Below are 19,836 nucleotides of genomic sequence, written 5' to 3' on the forward strand. Positions count from 1 at the left end.
TGGGACTGAGATTCAGGGAGAATCTGAGCACGTTGCTCTGTGCAGAGGGGCCCCGAGTAGGCGAGCAGGCGAGCAGGCGTGGTGCCTGGTTCCTCAGCCTGCAGGACTGGGGAGCTGGGGGAGGGAGCTGGACAGAGGCTGTGTGGATGTCACCAACAACCCCTGGGATTACCATGCCAGTCACCTGGGTGCAAGCCTTTGGGGGTGACCCACTCAGTGCACCTGCATTGCCAGGACTGCTTTTGCTCCTTGGGTTGGCCTTGTCGGGGGGGCAGGAGGAGCCCAGAGATGCCTCTGTAGCATGTTCCAGCATCCTAGTGGGGGGGTTTGAAGTGGTTGCCACACCAGCTGGTCAAGCCCTGTATGCACTGCCTGTCATTTCACCCTGACTGCGGGACCCTTTGGGTCCTCAAGGTCGTGTGTCTGTGCTTTGCTTGCTGGTGTGGGTACGTGGTTGGCTGTTACCATCTCAGGGCTCTGTGGTCTCTGGCTGTGTCCCTGGGGAAGCAAGGGTCCGGAGTGCCCCGTTGGCCTGCAGGGCGGAGCCTTGACAGCCTCCTAGGCTGGACACCTTGCTGGTGGCCCCATGTTGGAGGGTCCTGGCGGGGGGGGAAGGTGGGTGGGCCCAGCGGCCCCCATGGACTTGGTCTCCTCTCTGGAGCAGAAGCTGTCGGGCAGCCACAAGGCGCTGGTGGAGATGCAGGATGTCGTGGCTGAGCTCCTGAGGACCGTCCCCCGGGAGCAGCCGGCCACCAAGGTGAGGGGCTGTGGGGCAGGCAGGGGCCCTTTTTTCTGAGCATGAAAGAAATTTGAGGTGCAAACATGGCTCAGGGCAGATTTGGAGAAGGCACCAGGCTGGCTGAGTAGGGACCTGGTGGCAGTGGGTGCAGGAGGTGTTCCTCTTTCCTCCCCGAGCCCTTTCTGCAGTAGGCTTCTTTTGTCCTCCTCTTCCTCCCTCCTTTATTCCTTTTCCTTGGGAATTTTTGGTCTGTTATAAAATTCATTTCTTTTGAGACAGGCTCTTGCTCTGTTGCCCAGGTGGATCTCAGGGCTGGGATGACAGACTTGAGCCACCACACCCAGCTTTTAAAAAATAACTTTATTCTTTGTTTAAAAACTAATACGAGTTCCTTATATTTTTTAAAAAATCTGAAGAAAATAGAAAGAGATGAAGGAAGAGAATAACAGAATCATATCCATTCTCAGGGTGAATGTCCTGGGGGGATTCTGGAAATTGGAGGGGATTATTGTTTTTCCCTGTAATGTTCTGGGCCAGGCATTTCTACATTAAAATATGTTTTAAAAAATTAAAAATATGGCCAGGCGAGGTGGTTCATGCCTGTAATCCCAGCACTCTCAGAGGCCAAAATAGGCAAATCACTTGAACCCAAGAGTTTAAGACCAGCCTGGTCAATGTGGGGAAACCCTGTCTCTACTAAAACTACAAAAATTAACTGGGTGTGGTGGTGGGTGCCTGTAGTCCCAGCTGCTTGGGAGGCTGAGGCAGGAGAATCGCTTGAACCCAGGAGGCAGAGATTGCGGTGAGCGGAGATTGCGCCACTGCACTCCAGCCTGGGCAACAGAGCGAGACTCCATCTCAAAGTATAAAATAAAAACTAGGCCGGGCATGATGGCCTGTGCCTGTAATCCCAGCACTTTGGGAGGCCGAGGTGGGTGGATCACGAAGTCAGGAGTTCGCGACTAGCCTGGCCGAGATAATGAAACTCCATCTCTACCTAAAATACAAAAGTTAGCGGGATTCGGTGGCAAGGCACCCCAGACAGGGCAGGCTCTGCCGCAGACGATCATCTCACAGCTCTTGGCAGGGCCGGGTTCTTCCAAGGCCTCCCTTTTGCTCGCAGATGGCATCTTCTGCTGTCTTTGTAGGGCCAGCTCTGTAGGTGTCTGTGTCCTGATCTCTTCTTTTTTATTTTAGTCTATTTTTTTTTTTTTTTTTGAGACAGAGTCTTGTTCTGTCACCCAGGCTGGAGTGCAGTGGCACAATCTCGGCTTACTGTAACCTCTGCCTCCTGGGTTCCAGCAATTCACCTGCCTCAGCCTCCCGAGTAGCTGGGATTACAGGCGCCTGCACCACGCCTGGCTAACTTTCGTCTTCTTATAAGGACGCCCGTCACATGGGGTTAGGACCCACCCATGTGACCTTGGTTTACCTTCAACACCTCTGTAAAGGTCCTGTCTCCAAATGCAGTCCCTTTCTGAGGTCCTGGGGGTTAGGACTGCAACACAAGAATTTTGGAGGCATCGTTCAGCCCATAACAATAGGCTCTATTACCCCAAAATGCATTTCTTTTTTTTTTTTTGAGACAGGGTCTCCCTCTGTCGCCCAGGTTGGAGTGCAATGGCCTGATCTGAGGTCACAGCACCCTTCATCTCCTGGGTTCAAGTGATTCTCCTGCCTCAGCCTCCTGAGTAGCTGGGATTACATGCGTGCACCACCACACTCAGCTAATTTTTGTATTTTTAGTAGAGACGGGGTTTCACCACATTGCCCAGGCTGGTCTCAAACTCCTGACTTCAGCTGATCTGCCTGCCTCGGCCTCCCAAAGTGCTGGGATTACAGGCATGAACCACCAGTCCCGGCCCCAAAATCCATTTCAGGATTGTAGTGGGTCCTTAGAAAACATGCTGTAGGCCGAGCATGGTGGCTCATGCCTGTAATCCCAGCACTTTGGGAGGGCGAGGTGGGTGGATCAGGAGGTCAGGAGTTTGAGACCAGCCAGACCAACATGGTGAAACCCTGTCTCTACTAAAAATACAAAAATTAGCGGGGCATGGTGGTACACACCTGTAATCCCAGCTCCTCGGGACGCTGAGGTAGGAGAATCGCTTGAACCCAGAAGGCGGAGGTTGCAGTGAGCCAAGATCATGCCACTGCACTCCAGCCTAGGCGACAGAGGGAGACTCCATCTCAAAAAAAAAAAGAAATACATTTAAAAAAAAGAAAATGAGCTGTAAAAGGCAGCATTGGGCCAGTCGCTGCTCCTGCAGAGTTGCCGTCAGCCTGGCGGTGTTTCTGTGCAGTCGTTTCTCCAGGCATGTGACAGCACTGGCAGTGTCTGCACAGGTGCACACACACATGCACACACATGAGCACCCAAGAGCGTACGGACACATTACAGAATCACGCTCACTCTGCATGGAGAGTTTTGCCAGTTAACATGAGACATTTCCCTTGCCTTTAACTGTTCCTTGAAATAAGACTTTTAAAAGCAGAGCAGGTCTGTGTCAGTAGACACATGGGGGGTTCACTGTCTCTCCCATTACAATAAAAGGAGATCTGTCTTTACGTAGTGGTGCCCACACCGGACAGGTGCTCCTGGGTCCTTGTGTCCTTGGTGGGCCCCATGAGTCTGGGGAGGGGCCTGGGGTCACCATTTCTCAAGGCCCAGAGTCCTCAGGTCCTGCACTGAGACCCCAGGGTGGAGGGTATCTCAGTGGCAGATTGTGGGGTAGAGGGAGACCCAGAGGCTTCCAAGACAGGGCAAGGCTGGCTCAAGGTCCCCCTTCCAAATGAATTGCTGACCTCCTGTGGTTCGTGCCCCCCAGGACCCCCTCCTCCGTGTCCAGGAGGTGCTGAACAGCACAGAGGTCAACCTGCAGCACCTCACCGCCCTGGTGGACTGCCGCAGCCTGCATCTGGTGAGAGGCAGGGCTCGGGATAGGGTCGTGGCGGCTTGGCGGGTAGGAACAGGGGATCGGCTGCTCAGGAGGATGAGGACCTCCAGCAGACAGTGGGTCCTCAGCCCAGCCTCTGGGGAGCGGTCCAGGCCACTGTGGCTGGTCCAAGGGCCTCACGCTGCCCCCTCCCCCCTCCCCATCTCTGGATCCTGCGGTCTCGTCCCTGCGGCCTCAGGACTACGTGCAGGCGCTGACCGGATTCTGCTATGACGGTGTGGAGGGCCTCATCTACTTGGCCCTCTTCTCCTTCGTCACCGCCCTCATGTTCAGCTCCATCGTCTGCAGCGTCCCGCACACCTGGCAGCAGAAGAGGTGAGGGGTTCCAGGGGTTGAGGGAGCTTGCCCCAGGTCATGTGGCATGCAGGACATTCAGGAGCATGCATTTATGGACACCTGTATGCCAGTCCCAGAGGAGAGGGACAGACACCTCCTCACCTCATGACCCTCCCTAGGTTTCTGTGGTATCTCTGAGGCTGCCGGCTCCCAGGTGAGCACCTCCATTTCACAGGAGGAAAACAGCCTGGAGGAGCTCCTGGCCTGGGTCGCAGGAGTCTGGAGCAGGCAGTGGGGAGGACTGGGGTCTCCTGCCCACCGCCCTGAGAGCCGGCCTCAGACTCTCTACTCCATGCTCCCTCCCAGGCAGGCGTTCACCCTCCCCCCTCCCCACTGCCATGGGGTGCAGGTGCACAGAGCTGTGGGGGGAAAGGTCAGTGGTTAGTCCCCGGGTGGCTGTGGCCTCCAGCTACATGACCCCCAAGAAGCCAGCTCCCCTGGAGCCATTCTGTCCTTACTTTTGAAGTGGGGGTCCTGGTGGCCCCTGCCTGAGTCTCCCCACTCAGTACTGCGTTGCGTGGTGTTTGGGGGTGACAGGCTCCTTCCCTTGCTGGGGCTCCCATGGCTTATCTTTGAGACCTGCACCTCCCCTCCCACTTGGACTGTGGCTACTGCTTGGTGGCCCAACATGGATGGCGGGTAGCTCAGCTCAGATTTCTTACTTTTGTCTGGATTTCTGTTATTTTCCCTTGTGATGGTGATTGTGATGCTGCCAGTGATAATGGTGGTGATGAAGGCGATGGTGGTGATGATGATGGTAATGATGGTAGCGGTGATGATTGTGGTAGTGATGGTGATTGTGATGGTGGTGATGGTAATGGTAATGATGGCATTGGTGATGGTGGTAATAATGGTGATGGTGGTGGTAGTGATGATGGTGATGGTAGTGATGATGGTGATGGTAACAATGGTAGTGGTGATGATGGTGATGGTAATGATGGTAGTGGGGATGGTAGTGGTGATGATGGTGATGGTGGTTGTGGTGTTGATGGTGATAGTGATGGTGATGATGGTGGCAATGATAATGGTGATGGCAGTGGTGATGTTGGTGAGGGTGGTGGTAGTGATGGTGATGGTGATGGTGGTTGTAGTTGTGGTGATGATGGTGACAGTGATAGTAGTGATGGTGACAGTGATAATGGTGATGGCAGTTGTGATGTTGGTGATAATGGTGATGGTGGTGGTGATGGTGTCAGTGGTAATAAAGATGGTGGACATAGGGGAGTAGATAAGAGCATAGCCCTAAACTCACAGGGCTAGATTCAGATCCTGTTTCTATCCTTGCTTATTGTTTGATGTGGGCAAGTCACTTAATCACCCTGGGCCTCCATTTCCCTCACTGTAGAAAGGGAGTTGTAAGAGGACACAGCTGGAGTGTCGAGGGGGCACTCAAGCCACTGCATATGAGGGACATGGCTGGTGGCCACCGCTCAGCCAAAAGCTACCACCGTTCTGCTTCTGAAGTGCTCGCCACCAGGCAGCCCACCCTGTGTCCCATCTGGGACCTTATGGGGCGTGGAGGAGATCCAGAGTGCCAGAGGCCTGCACAGAGTGGAGGATGGAAAGCCAGAGGGCAACAGGGCCAGGAAAACTGGCTCAGGCCACCCAAGGGTGCAGTTGGGTTGTGCAGAGCCAAGCGGCACCCCAGCCTCCTGTGCCCTTCCAGGAGGGGCCTTGCACTCTTCTTTCAGTAAGCAGACAGCAAGCCTTGCCATGCTCAGGCTGCGGTACAGGGCCTGGCACTCGGGTGACCACACAGGTCTTTTAGTACCCGACCTCACAGGGGCGGGGCTGGACGCAGAGCTGGGTGACCAGCCTACAGTCCCACATGCAGTATGCACACAGCCAGGCTAGGACTGGAACCAGGAGTGTCTGTCTGCACCAGAGCAGACCCTCAGGGGTCGCCAGCTCCTTCCTGCTGGGGCCTGAGCTGGTGCTGCATGTCCCTCCTCGCAGAGGCCCTGACGAGGACGGGGAGGAGGAGGCCGCTCCAGGGCCACGGCAGGCGCATGACAGCCTCTACCGTGTCCACATGCCCAGTTTGTACAGCTGTGGCAGCAGCTACGGCAGTGAAACCAGCATCCCAGCCGCGGCCCACACCGTCAGCAACGCCCCAGTCACTGAGTACATGTGAGTTGAGGGGGGCAGGCGCCCAGGCTCACTCGGGGAGCCCAGCGGGACCAGCAGGCACATCAGACTTCTAATGCGGCTGAGAACGTGGATCCAGGTTGGGACTAGCTTGAGGGAAGGGGCTGGAAAAGGGGCAGCTTCTGGGCATTGAGTGCCTCCTGCCCCAGGTGGACTCGGTCCAGGGGCCATGGGGATGTCGCGTGGTCAGATGGAGGTACTGTGTCCAGGGCACAAGGACTCAGGGCCCAGCTATGTGGTGGGCAGGTGGCTCGGAGGGAGTGGGCTCTGGCCAGGCCAAGGTGGGCAGGGGGCTCTCTGTGAGCCCTCTCTGAGCCCTTTGTTACCGTGCTTGGTTCATGGGATCCCCAGTGAGAATAGATGTGCCCACCCCTGTGAAAGTCAGGATCAAAAATGGGGGTGCCAGGCAGGCTGGGTGGGCACAGCTGGGCCACCTCCAGGGCCCCCCATATGGCCAGCAGTCCCTCACAGCCTCTCTCCCCTCATGCCTCAGGAGCCAGAACACCAATTTCCAGAACCCCCGCTGTGAGAACACCCCACTCATTGGGCGTGAGTCCCCGCCGCCCTCAGTAAGTCTTGGGGCAAGAGGGTGGATGGGGTGGCTGCTCAGCCTTGGGGGCCCGCTATTGTGCGGTGTTGGTGGGCTGGTGTGGCACATGCAACCAGTGCGAGCTCTAGGGGCAGCTGTGAGCCACCACCACCGGGGTTCCAGGGGGCTCTTCCCAGCCGGGACCTCTCCGCAGGGTGCCCGGCATGAGTAGACCGGGCTGGGTGGGCCTGCTGGCTCCTCCCAGGCAGCCTTGGAGTGCCCTGGGGCCAGAGGGCAGCCTTGGGGCCAGCCACCCAGCGGGTCAGCTCTCAGGCCCTTTCTTGGGGAAGGTGAGCAGGTGGGTGGGCAGGTGTGACCCCACTGCAGCCCTCCCAGCTCCTGGGCACGGCCCTGCACCAGGCCCTCCCCAGCCTCTTACCCTCCATTTGCTGTCCCTTCTGGATCCATGGGATGCCACCGCTCCAGTTCCCAGGGGCCCTGGCTCTGCCTCCTTTTATTTTTCTTCCTTGAGTCTTTTCCTGAGTGTCTGTTCCAGCCCGGCCCTGGTGTCCCCTCTGGCGTCCCGAGTCAGACACAGGCAGGAGGGGACAGGGTGCCCAAGAGAAGCTTGTGGCACAGTGGAGGGACTGGGGAGGAGGGGGCCGGGCTACCAGGACAGGGCTGAGAGGCCGAAGCCTGCCTTGCTCAGAAATCCCCATCCTGTGGCTGCTGCCGTTGTCCCCAGCAGCACAGAGCTGAGCCTGGGCTGAGTGGGAAGGGCCAGGCCTGTGAGGCTCAGGCCATCCAGGTGCAGGTCCCACTGCCCTCGTCCTCGCCATCACATGGCCCCATAGCCCCCTCCCGGCCCCGCACCCTGGAGTTGAGGCTGCACTCTCTCTCTCTCTCTCTCTCCTGCACCCACCCCGGGCCCTCCTAGCGCTATCTGGCTGCCCTGGACTCTGGCAGCCACGCGGGCTGGCAGTTTAAGCCCATGGACAGCGCCCGAACACTGTGGTAGCTGTGCCCTCAGAGCGACAGGTACTGACCCACCGGGTCCCCCACCCCGCACGGCCACCCGCCTGCGCCTCCCGCCTCCGCCCTGCACTCACTGCCGCCCTCCCGTTGGCACTGGCCCGGGGCTCCATCCATCCAGCTCCTGTTGGCAGGGACAGCTCTGAGCACCTTGGCCCAGCCAGAGACTTCTAATGCCGGCCCTGGGCCCGCCAGCCTCACAGTGGGGTTGGCAAGTCCCCTTCCAGGCTCCCCCAGCCCAGCTGCTTGGCCTCTGGGGACTCTGCCACCAGCTCCAAGTGGCCCCAGCCCCTCCTATCACCTCCCAGTGAGGAATCCATGCACCCAGATCCCTGTATGCGCCTGGGTCCCTGGGCGTGTGGCCGGCGGGCCCTACCCTGGAGGCGTTGCCTGTGTGTTGGGGCGTGCACATGGAAGGGTGTGTGCCCACGAGCACACGAGCTTGGCCCCACAGTGGTGGGGGTGCCTGCTTGGACTCCTTCGGGATCTGGGTGGCTGCCCCGTCCCGACCTGCCCCCACCCTGTCCTCCCCCATCCCTGCCCCGTGCTGCATGTCCATGGAATGCCGAGGCTCTGGGCCATGGCTCCTCCCTCCCACCCCCTCCATGGCTGCCTCACAGGCTGTGCGAAACCTAGGTGTCCTAGGAGGGCTCTTGGGGACCTGGGGAGCTCTGTGCCTCTGACTCTGGGGACTGTGGGAACGGGCCTGGGGCCCTGGAGTTCTGGAGCCCACTTGGGTTGGGGGCTGACCTGCCCGGCCTCCTCACTGCTGCCGGCCCTTAGCACGTGCCAGGCATGTGGGTCCTTTGCACTGTCTGGCCTCAGCACATGCCTCATGCATGTGGGTTTCTCTGAGCGCACACATGCACTCTCTTGCACACGCCCGTGCACATAAGACCTTCATATTCCTGGCTGGACAAGGGCAGCCAAGATGTGCAGGCCGGCTGCAGAGCCAGGCACACGGCAGCACCCCCTGCAGCCGCCTCTGTTCCCAAATCCGAAACCCATGGGGAGCCCGCAGTTGGGTCCCTGACGGGAGTTGGGGGGCTGCCTTGCTTCAGCCTCCTGTGTGGCTTAGGGGGCCCTCCTTCCATGGCATGAAGGGGCGGCCCAGGGGATGTCCTCAGGCTGGGCTCTCCATACTCCTGCGGGTGGTGGCCTGGCTGCAGGAGGACCTGGCCCTGGGCCCAGAGGAGGCCTTGGCCCGTCCCTGGAGGGCAGCTGGTGTGTGTCCTTCAGGTCCTGGGGGCGTAGGGTGCGGGTAGGGCCTTGGAGCTGTGGCTCCTGGGGTTGGCAGAACTGTCTGGCCTAACACCCAAATGCTGCTGATGTGGGCTTGGGGGTCTGTGTGTACACCCCTCCTTAGAGGAGACGTCCCCTGCCCTGAGCCGAGCGAATTGGGGGCTGCCCCTCCCTCAGCCCCAGCCAGACCTACAGCACAGGCCCCCCCAGCCAGCAACACCTCCTGATCCCCTCCTTGTAGGCTCTGCCAGGGCACCCTGTACTGTCCCATTCTGCTCCTAGGGCTTCTGGCTTAGCCAAGTGAGGACCACGAGGAGGACACCCCTGACTGTGTACGCCGTGCAGGGGCCCTGCTGACGCCTCTCCCTTGTCTTCCTCCAGTACACCTCCAGCATGAGAGCCAAATACCTCGCCACGAGCCAGCCTCGCCCTGACTCCAGCGGCAGCCACTAGACGGCACCCAGCAACCACCCACCCCATGTGCCAACTGCCCCTCCCATGCCAGCACTGCCACTTCCACCCGGGCCACCCGCCGGACCCTCCCTCGCACGCCGCGCCAGGCCCACCCCGGACGTGTCTGCAGGCCGCTTGCCCTCCTCTCCCCTCCCCGCAGGGGCACAGTGGAGACGCAGGGGCTCCGGGCCTGTACCCCCAACTCGGGTCACACCTGAACGCTGCTGCCAGCCGACGCCCCAGCCCTGCACGCCACCCACTGTCCCAGCACGCTCCCTCTGCAGATGGCCACTGCACCCTGAGCCCTGGCCGCACCTGACCTGTGCTGTCTCCACCCGGCCCTTCCCTCCGCAGCTCTCCTTCCTCTGCCTGGCGCTTCTGTGGACCCCTTCTTAGTTCACAGGCACCACTGGGTCACTCTGTGCCAGCACCTGCTGGCTACAGAGGGACAGGGGCACGTGCCATCTACTCATCTCTGCCCTTTGGTTCCTCCTGAGGTCCCTCTGCGTGCCTATCTCTCTGCAGTGCCCTCCTTGCCCATGCAGCCCACCCACCCACAGGCTTAACCCTCCTGCCAGCTGCCAGAGGCCCCTTCCAGCAGGGCCCCTCTCCGTCACCCCAGCCTCACTCTCTCCCTCAGCACCTGCCTTGTCGGAGGCCCTGGCCCTCCATGGACAGCAGGGGCCACGTGGAGCCCAGGCCACTCACCTGCCACCCAGTGCTGGCTGCCTTCTTGGTGCCAAACCCCCTCCCCCCACCCAGACACTGGGCAGCTGTGTCTGGTTTGTTGTTTGCACTAACCACATTTGTCGTCTCTAGGGCAGGCCGGGGCTGTTGGCCGAGGGGACCGCTAGCACCCCCTTCCCTCCCTTCTTGGTTCCATTTCCATCCGTGACAGGTACAGCGTCCGAGGAACCGGGCCTGAGGGGCTGGACCCAAGCTGGCTAGGAACGTCCCTCAGCCCCTGCTGCCCCCCTTGGGACTAACCACTAACCTCACCCCCAGCCTCCATGGGTGTCCCTGGCTGGCCCAGAGCCGGCAGTGTGAGCCCAAGTCCGGACTAGAGCCGAGGCCGAAGCAGCTGGCTGGGAGTCAGGGCCGCAGTAGCATTTCTTCAAGGGGTGCTTCAGGGGGTGCCATAGACTGACAGGCAGCCCAAGGGCCTGGACACCCCTCCCCAGGCAGGTGCTGCCCCAGGAGGACGGTCCTTGGGAATCAACCTCTCATGGGCTTTGGACTGAGGTCCCTACGGCCTCGGTTTCCCTCCCTGTAAAGTGGGAGCAAGGCTTCCCTACGGTGCTTTTGGCTTTAGTGTACCATGTTTGCTGTGCTTCCTGCCATGGAGGGAGGAGCCACCCCAAATCAGGATCAGACATTCTGCCACTCCTGGCCCCAGCCCTGGCCCAGGCAGGCCAGCCCTCAAGGCTCAATGCCTGTCCCAAGGCCAGGGCCAGCCAGAGGGCAGCTGGATGGCCACATGCAGGGGTCAAGGCCGGGCCCAGCAGTTTACAGATGCATGGCTCTTCCTCCTGGAGCAGCCGGCAGCTATCTGGACCAGAAATGTCCTCATCCCCTCCCTGGGGCCAGGCTCTGCCCTGCCCTTCGTCTGTGAACCCCTCCTTTCTTTGTGCTGGTGTCTGGGACCAAAAAGGGGGATATGGGAGGGCAGAACGGGGAGGGGAGTCCATGGGCCTGGGGCCCCAATCCTGGGCATCTGAGCTCCCTGGGCATGACCAAACCTCAGTGGAGGGGCCTCTGCTCCAGGCCCTGCCCAGCTGACATTCTGAGCCCCCTTGGAGGCCCCGCCACAGCCAATCTGCCCAGTCTTTCCTCTGGGCTTGATCTGCCAGGGGAGCTCTCCAGCCTGGGGTTGAGAGGGATGCCCTGGCACCCTGACCTGGGTGCCGGCCAAGCGCCCCACGACCACTCAGAAGCACAAATGCTGTCCATGGCCGCGAGGCTGCCTGCCAGGTGAATGGACGTAGCGTGAGAGGCGGCGAGGCAGGGGCTTCGAGCCTCATGCTGTCTCGGGACTCCTGACCGTGGTGTGCGTGTGTGCCCGTCTGTGATGAGATTGAAGAAAGGAAACGGGGAAAATCAAAAGGGGTTCAAACCCCACCTCAGTAGGTGGAGGGGAGCGCCTGCCATCGGTTGTCTTTTTGTTCTGAGTTTTCGGTGCCGTGTTCCTAACTACCCCATCCTATGACCTGACCACACCTACTGGGGGTGTCTGGCTGGCATCTGCTGCCATGGCCGGCCCCCACTCTCACCCTGTACAGGGGATCTTGCAGGCCCCAGGCCCACAGCCTCATTGGGAGGACAGGGTGGCCTTGGGGACAAGACAAGAGGGAGGAGCCCAGAGGCTTACCACACCGAGGGGGTTCCTGCACAGGCATTCACTACCCTGGGGGCCCCCTGAGTGTTGTGGCAAGGTTGGTAGTGAACGGGCCTGATTAGGAGCAGCCCCTGGCCCATTGCCCACCCACCCATCTCACTATGCAATTTGAGTTCCAAGCACCATTTGCTCCTTCCCTGAGGCCAGCTCTGCCCAGCCCTGGGAGGAGTGGTGAGGCAGCCCCTGGACCCCAGACCTCCAGACGGGGCAGGCTGGGGACCAGGCCCTCTCCTGTGGGATCTTTGTTTTGTGTTTAACCATAATGGTTGTGTACTGAACCACTTCATATTTGTTATATATAATATATATATAATCTCCTTAAGACTCAGCCTCCCGGTTTACCCCCGGCCCGGGCATCTGACCTCCCCCACCCCAGTGTGATTTAACATCCAGGAACTGAGGCCTGAACCATTTTGCATTTCCCCTTCCTCCAGCCTCCGTAGGGCCATGGCTGTATGTACTGTCGCTGTGTTTTTCTGTTTTTTAGAACTGGGTTTGGGGGTTGATTTTTATTTCTTTGGGGGCTTTATTTTTCTTGGCAAATACTAAATATCTCGTCAATGTAATTTCTGTGGTTTCTATTCAGCTTGGGTTTCATGTTTTAAAATAAACAAATTTTAAAAAACAAGCCTCTCTTTCTGAGTAGCTCCCGCCCGGCCGCGGATAGGCAGTCCGTGGCTCCAGGCAGAGGCAGTGGGGGCGCAGAGGGGACACTGAGGGCGGGGCCGACCAGGTCAGCTCGGCGGGGTGGGCTGGGCGGGGCCTCTCAGGATTGGGGGTGGGTCGCTGGGGGTGGGTGGGGCTTCTCGGGTTTATGGGTGGGTCTCCAGGGATGGGCGAGGCCTCTCGGAGTGAGTGGGCAGGGATCCTGGGACAGGTTCTTTTGGAATGGGTGGGCGAGGCCTCGGGATTGTGGGCATGACGCCAGGGATAGGCTCTCCAGGGATGGGGTGGACATAGCTCTCCAGGGCTCGGACACACCCCCTTCCCTCTCCGGGGGTTCGGACACACCCCCTTCCCTCTCCGGGGGCTCGGAGACACCCCCTCCCCTCTCCGGGGGCTCGGACACACCCCCTCCCCTCGCGGGGACCTCGGACACACCCCCTTCCCTCTCCGGGGGCTCGGACACACCCCCTTCCCTCTCCGGGGCCCTCGGACACGCCCCCTTCCCTCTCCGGGGGCTCGGACACGCCCCCTTCCCTCTCCGGGGGCTCGGACACGCCCCCTTCCCTCTCCGGGGGCTCGGACACACCCCCTTCCCTCTTCGGGGGCTCAGACACACCCCCTCCCCTTGCGGGGGACCTCTGACACGCCCCCTTCCCTCTCCGGGGGCTTGGACACACCCCCTTCCCTCTCCGGGGGCTCGGACACAGCCCCTTCCCTCTCCGGGGGCTCGGACACACCCCCTCCCCTCGCGGGGACCTCGGACACGCCCCCCTCCCCTCGTGGGGACCTCGGACACGCCCCCTTCCCTCTCCGGGGGCTCGGACACACCCCCTTCCCTCTCCGGGGGCTCGGACACACCCCCTCCCCTCGCGGGGACCTCGGACACACCCCCTCCCCTCGCGGGGACCTCAGACATGCCCCCTTCCCTCTCCGGGAGCTTGGACACAGCTCCCCCGCCCCACCCCGGGAGCCTGGGAAAAAAGCCCCATCAGGACCTACCTGATACCATTTTGTCCTCTCCAGGCCCCACTCCCTACCTACTATTTTGTCCTATCTGGGCCCCACTCCCTGCCTACTATTTTGTCCTATCTGGGCCCCACTCCCATCCATTTTGTTCCATCCGGGTCCCACTCCCCTCCATTTTGGCCCACTCACCTTGGGGACAGCCAATCAAACGCCTCCACTCCCTATAAAATTCCGTGCCTGAGAGGAGTCTGTGCGACTTCTCCAGCCCCTCCTGTCCGGAGTGCAGAACCTCACCCGGGAGCATGAATAAATTTCTTCGCGTTGGATTATCTTCGTGCTGGCCTCAGTTTTTTCATTTTAAACGCGGCAAGAACCCAAGAACAAACCTTACAGTAAACACCCTCTGTGTACAACCCCCTGTGATATTGTTCATAATATCCAGCAGAAGACAGGATGATATTACTCTGCGTATGGAAGGGATGTACACTCCCCTGTGATAGTTTTCATCATATCCAGTGTGGGAAAGGATGATACAACTTCCAATATGGCAGGGGGTGTAAACTCCACTGTAATATGGTTCATAATATTTAGGGGGAAAGAGGATATTATTACTTCCAATGTCGCAGGGGTTGTACACCCACCTTGTGATATTGTTTGTGATATCCACGAGGTGAGAGGATGATATTACTCCTAATATCACAAAGAACGTACACCCCCTGGTTTTGGGGGGCACACGGCAACATATTCAAGCTTATGTACGTGGCATTTGAGGTCAGGGCATTGAAAAATAATGAGGCACTGTGTGTATGTTATTTGTGCATGAGAACGAAACAAATTTTGTAGCCTGGGCACTTAAGCTATCAGCCTAATTTGAGAGGAGAAACATTGATATGAAATGTAAGAGAGAATTCCTTCTAAGGACCATGTTATTATCCAATCAATTTATTTAAAAGAAGGAGAGGCTGGGCAAGATGGCTTACACCTATAATCCCAGCACTTGAGGTAGGGGAGTTGGAGACCAGTCTGGTCAACATAGTGAAACCCCCATCTCTACTAAAAACACAAAAAATAGCCTGGCCTTGTGGTTCATCATCCCAGCTACTCAGGAGGCTGAGGCTGGAGAATCACTTGAAGCCAGGAGATGCAAGTTGCGGTGAACTAAGATCATACCACTACACTCTGGCTGGGCAGCAGAATAAGACCCTGTCTCAAAAAAACAGAAATAATAACAATAAAAAAAAAAAATTCCTTTTTCACTTTATGTAGTATCCTTGCTTACAAAAGTATGCTCTACATTAAGACTCTGTCTTAAAAAACAGAAATAAAAAGAAGCCCACATTACTTTTTAACTTTAAGTATCCTTGCTTACAAAATTATGGTTTAAAGACCAGCAGCACTGGAATCACTAGGAAACTTGTTAGAAATCCTGAATCATGGCTGGGCATGGTGGCTCATGACTGTAATCCCAGCACTTTGGGAGGCCAAGGCAGCTGGATCACAAGGTCAGGTGTTTGAGACCAGCCTAACCAACATGGTGAAACCCCATCTCTACTAAAAATACAAAAATGAGCTGGGTGTGGTGGCACATGCCTGTAATCCCAGTTACTCAGGAGGCTGAGGCAGGAGAAATGCTTGAACCCAGGAGATGCAGGTGGCAGTGAGCTGAGATCCCACTACTGCAGTCCAGCCTGGGTGACAAGAGCAAGACTCTGTTTCCAGAAAAAAAGAAAAGAAAAAAAAAACGAAAATATTTGGGCTGGGTGCAGTGGCTCATGCTGTAATCTCTGCATTTTCAGTGGCCAAGATGAGAAAATCACTTGAGCCCAGGAGTTTGAGACCAGCCTGAGCAACATAGTGAGACCCCATCTCTATTAATTTATTTCATTAATTAATTTATTTTTGAGACAGAGTGTCTCTCTGTCATCCAGGCTGGAGTGCAGTGGCATGATCTCAGCTCACTACAACCTCTGCCTCCCCAGTTCAAGCGATTCTCCTGTCTCAGCCTCCTGAGTAGCTGGGATTACAAGTGCATGCCACCATACCCAGCTAATTTTTGTATTTTTAATAGAGATGCGGTTGCATGATGTTGGTCAGGCTGGTCTCGAACTCCTGACCTAGTGATCCACCCACCTCAGCCTCCCAAAATGTTGAGAATATAGATGTGAGCCACTTCACCCAGCCCTCTATGAATCTAAACATAAATAAAAGAAAACATTTGTTAGGTATGTAGTAGCTAACACAAAGGTATCTGAACATAAAATTAAGAAACAGCATATTAAATCCAGAAGTATAGTAAAAAACACAAAATAAAACAGCAAAGTGGTCGGGCCCCCCTGGGTGGGGGGACTGGGTCTGGGATGGGTTTCCTCCTCATCAACAAGATCCGGGAGGAGTACCCAGACAGGGTCATGAACACATTCAGTGTGGTGCCCTCACCCAAGGTGTCAGACACGGTGGTGGAGCCCTACAATGCCACCCTCTCCATCCACCAGCTCATAGGAAACATAGATGGGACCTACTGCATCAATAACGAGGCTCTCTATGACATCTGCTTCAGAATCCTAAAGCTGCTATGCCCACCTGTGGTGACCTGAACCACCTGGTATCTGCCACCATGAGTGGGGTCACCACCTGCCTGCACTTCCCATGCAGAAGCTGGCAGTGAACATGGTCCCATTCCCCCGCCTGCAAGTCTTCCTGCCCACTTTTGCCCCACTGACCAGGAGGGCAGCCAGCAATACTGGGGCCCTGACAGTGCCCAAGCTCACCCAGCAGATGTTGGATTCCAAGAACATGATGGCAGCCTGCAACCCTGCCATGGCCGCTACCTGACAGTGGCTGCCGTGTTCAGGGTCTGCATGTCCATGAAGGAGGTGGACAAGGTTAATGTCCAAAACAAGAACAGTGGCTACTTTGCTGAGTGGATCCCCAACAACAAGAAAACAGCTGTCTGTGACATCCCGCCCCAAGGGCTAAAAATGTCCACCACCTTTATTGGCAACAGCAGGGCCATCCAGGAGCTGTTCTAGTGCATCTCGGAGCAGTTCACAGCCATGTTTCCACACAAGACCTTCCTGCACTGCTACACGAGCAAGGGCCTGGATGAGATGGAGTTTACCCAGGCCAAGAGCAACATGAATTACCTGGTGTTCAAATACCATCAGTACCAGGACACCATGGCCAAGGAGGAGGGCAAGCTCGAGGAGGAGGTGGCCTAGAGCCTGCAGTCACCAGGGAAAGCAGGGAGCGGTGTGAACTCATTATTCACTCCCAGCCTGTCCTCTGGCCTGTGCCTCTGTGTGTGCACTTGGTTTTCCCTGTCCACGTCCCCTGCTGTACACACACCATTACTGAAGCATTTTTATAGTGAAAAAAATTGTTTTGGTTTATTTCCATGTGATCTTTTTTGCCCAATATACATTTTGTCTTCTATAAAATACCTGTGCCCCTACTGAATACTTCTGTGTGTGGCTGCAGATGTGTATGTATGTCATGAAGAATAATTATCTACAGATCACACATATAGATCTCAGATTTCACTGTGTGTGTGTTCCTATAATCTCTTCATCTTGTAAGAATCTGAATTTTAGTCTTGGAGACAGAGGCTATCCCTTATCTTTTGAAACAGAGATAGGAAATCCCGGGGCCTGAGCTGTTACACCCTAAGGTTAGTAAACTTCAATGAACATCTTATGCTGATCTTCTGAGTGGGAATGTTCCCATGTAACCAGCGTGAGGGAGGAGGTTCTCCCTTTTAGCAGCTATTTGGCAAGATGCTTTCCTCATGGGCTTGGTCTCCTTGTCCTCACCATGAACTCATAACCACATCAGTCCCAGCTCACTTCTGAGAAAGCTGGGGCTCTGAGCCCCACTGAGAATTGGTGTCTGGGATCAGGCAGCAGGGACACAGCGAAGGGGGAGGATTTTACATGCCAAGGTTGGGAGAGGCAAAGCTGGGAGTCGCAGGGGGAGAGCGAGGTTGCTGGGGATAAGATGATGCCAGAACAGCTCAGGATTGGCTTTGAGTTTCCCGCCAAAGTCAACCTGATTCTGAAGACCAAGGCGCAGCTCCAATAAACCAGACCCATCCTCACTGTTAGTCTCCTGGCACCATAAAAAGTAGGGGAGACAGGGCCCCCTGACAGAACCAAGTTAAATTTCCCAGAGCTCTAGGCATTCATTCACCCTGATCCAGAGCCTTCACACACCCAGGGAAAGAATCATTCCTACAGATAATGGACTAAGGACAGTAGGGCAATGAGGAAGTGCTGGGGGCATAATTCCCTGTGCACACCCGGCTATCCGAGCTCTCCCGTGGCGGCTCTATGGGGCCCTCAGGCAGCCTCCATGCTACTGCTCACACTGCTTGCCCAGCCAGGAGCCTTCCGGCTCCACCTGAGTTACACAAACTCCCAAGTGAAAACAACCCACTCCAGCCTTTTCCGCAGCCTCCTCCTTGTTCCCAGGAGATCCGGTCTCTTTCTTTTGCACCTTGGGTCCCTTCACTTGTGCTTCCACTGCGGGTGGGTGGTCACAAGCTCTGTGCCCTTTAGTGTGGATCTCTCTGCTGGAGGACACAGGATGCCCTGCAAGTCAGGGACAGGTCTCATCCCTCACAGAGATGGCCATGTGGCCCAGGTTCGATGCACACCTGCAAAACTGCTATTTCTGGCTTCTATACACAATCTCTGGCTGGGCTGGTGGCTCAAACCTGTAATCTCAGCACTTTGGAAGGCCTAAGTTGGCAGATGGCATGAGTCCAGGAGTTTGAGACCAGCCTGGGCAACATGGTGAAACACAATCCCTACAAAAAGATAAAAAAAAAAAAAAAAAAAAAGAGAGAGAGAGATGAGAGAGAGAGAGAGAGAGAGAGGGAGGGAGAGAGAAGGCATGGTGGCTCACACCTGTAATCCCAGTAGTTCGGGAGGCTGAGGTGGGTGGATCACCTGAGGTCAGGAGTGCAAGACCAGCCTGGCCAATATGGTGAAACCCTGTCTCTACTAAAAATAGAAAAATTAGCCAGGTGTGATGGTATGCACCTGTAGTCTCAGCTACTCAGGAGGCTGAGGCAGAAGAATCACTTGAACCTGGGGGGTGGAGATTGCAGTGAGCTGAGATCTGAGATCACACCACTGCACTCCAGCCTGGGTGACAAAGCGAGACTCCATCTCAAAAAAAAAAAAAAAAAAAAAAAAAGGCCAGGCCCTGTGGCTCATGCGTGTAATCCCAGCACTTTCAGAGGCCAAGGTGGGCAGATCATGAGATCAATAGATCAAGACTCTCCTGGCCAACATAGTGAAACGCTGTCACTACTAAAAATACAAAAAATTAGTTGGGCATGGTGACATGCACCTGTGGTCCCAGCTACTTGGGAGGCGGAGGCAGGAGAATTGCTTGAACCTAAGAGGCAGAGGTTGCAGTCAACCAAGATGGTGCCACTGCACTACAGCCTGGCAACAGAGTGAGACTCCATCTCAAAAAAATTTTTTTAAATAAAAAGGAGCCAAACGTGGTGGTGCATGACTGTAGTCCCAGCTGCTCCTCTGGAGGCTAAGGTGGGAGGATCACCTGAACCCTGGAGATGGAGGTTGCACTGAGCCAGGATTGCACCACTGCACTCCAGCCTGACTGACACAGTGAGACTCTGTCCCCACAAAAAATAAAAAATATGTCTTTATCTACAAGAGATACCTGCTGCCAAACTCATGATGACAAAATAATGCAACCGACTGTGTACTCTCAGAAACTTGAGAGAAGTGAGCAGGATCTCAGCCGGTGTTACCCTTGTACTTCAAAGCCCTGCAGGACCATCTGTGACATTTCTTTCTATTCACTCAAAAAAGAAGAGATGAATTTGTTTTACAAATTACTTTATACCATTCGAATCAACACATCAAGTGGTGCTGTTAGAGGTGTTGGTCGAGGTCTCAGAGGCCACGTGACTAGAGGAGTGGGTGAAGTCTGAGAGGACACTCAGGTGAAGGTTGAGTGTCGGTTGAGACAGCAGGTCAGCGAAGTGAAGGAGGTGGCCGAAGTACTAGAGAAAACCTAGGGGAAGGAGGTAGCTGAGGGCTGAGAGGTCATGAGGAGTGTCAGAAGACACTCGAGTGATAGTGTCCGTGGTTTTCAAAGATGATCATCTGGAGAAGGTGGTAGAGGTGTCAGAAGACACTCGAGTGGTGATGTCTATGGTTTCCAAAGATGATCATCTGGAGAAGGTGGTAGAGGTGTCAGAAGACACTCGGGTGACGGTGTCTGTGACCTCCAAAGATTGTCATCTGGAGAAGGCGGTAGAGGTGTCAGAAGACACTCAAGTGGTGATGTCCATGGTTTCCAAAGATGATCATCTGGAGAAGGTAGTAGAGATGCCAGA

General features: G+C 56.3%; 1 protein-coding gene and 1 pseudogene across 14 annotated transcripts in view; both read left to right on the forward strand.

The window, feature by feature from the left end:
* Positions 1-12,459, forward strand: part of LOC105707552 (protein tweety homolog 3-like) — a 65,249-nt gene extending 52,790 nt beyond the window's left edge. For 12 of the 14 annotated variants that reach the window (XM_064366576.1, XM_064366569.1, XM_064366568.1 and 9 more), the window contains 7 exons: positions 665-757; positions 3,568-3,660; positions 3,875-4,011; positions 5,989-6,162; positions 6,674-6,749; positions 7,647-7,747; positions 9,365-12,459. In XM_064366576.1, coding sequence (XP_064222646.1) covers positions 665-757; positions 3,568-3,660; positions 3,875-4,011; positions 5,989-6,162; positions 6,674-6,749; positions 7,647-7,727 — 654 coding nt within the window. In that variant the 3' untranslated portion in view covers positions 7,728-7,747; positions 9,365-12,459. The other 2 variants (XM_064366582.1, XM_064366581.1) reach the window with 2 other exon arrangements.
* A 3,313-nt stretch (positions 12,460-15,772) lies between these two features.
* Positions 15,773-16,681, forward strand: LOC110568614 (tubulin beta-4B chain-like; annotated as a pseudogene).
* The last annotated feature ends 3,155 nt before the right edge of the window (positions 16,682-19,836 follow it).

Source organism: Aotus nancymaae, unplaced genomic scaffold (assembly GCF_030222135.1).
Source record: "Aotus nancymaae isolate 86718 unplaced genomic scaffold, 86718_ANA_hifiasm-v0.15.2.pri h1tg000064l_1, whole genome shotgun sequence".
Lineage (NCBI taxonomy): Eukaryota > Metazoa > Chordata > Mammalia > Primates > Aotidae > Aotus > Aotus nancymaae.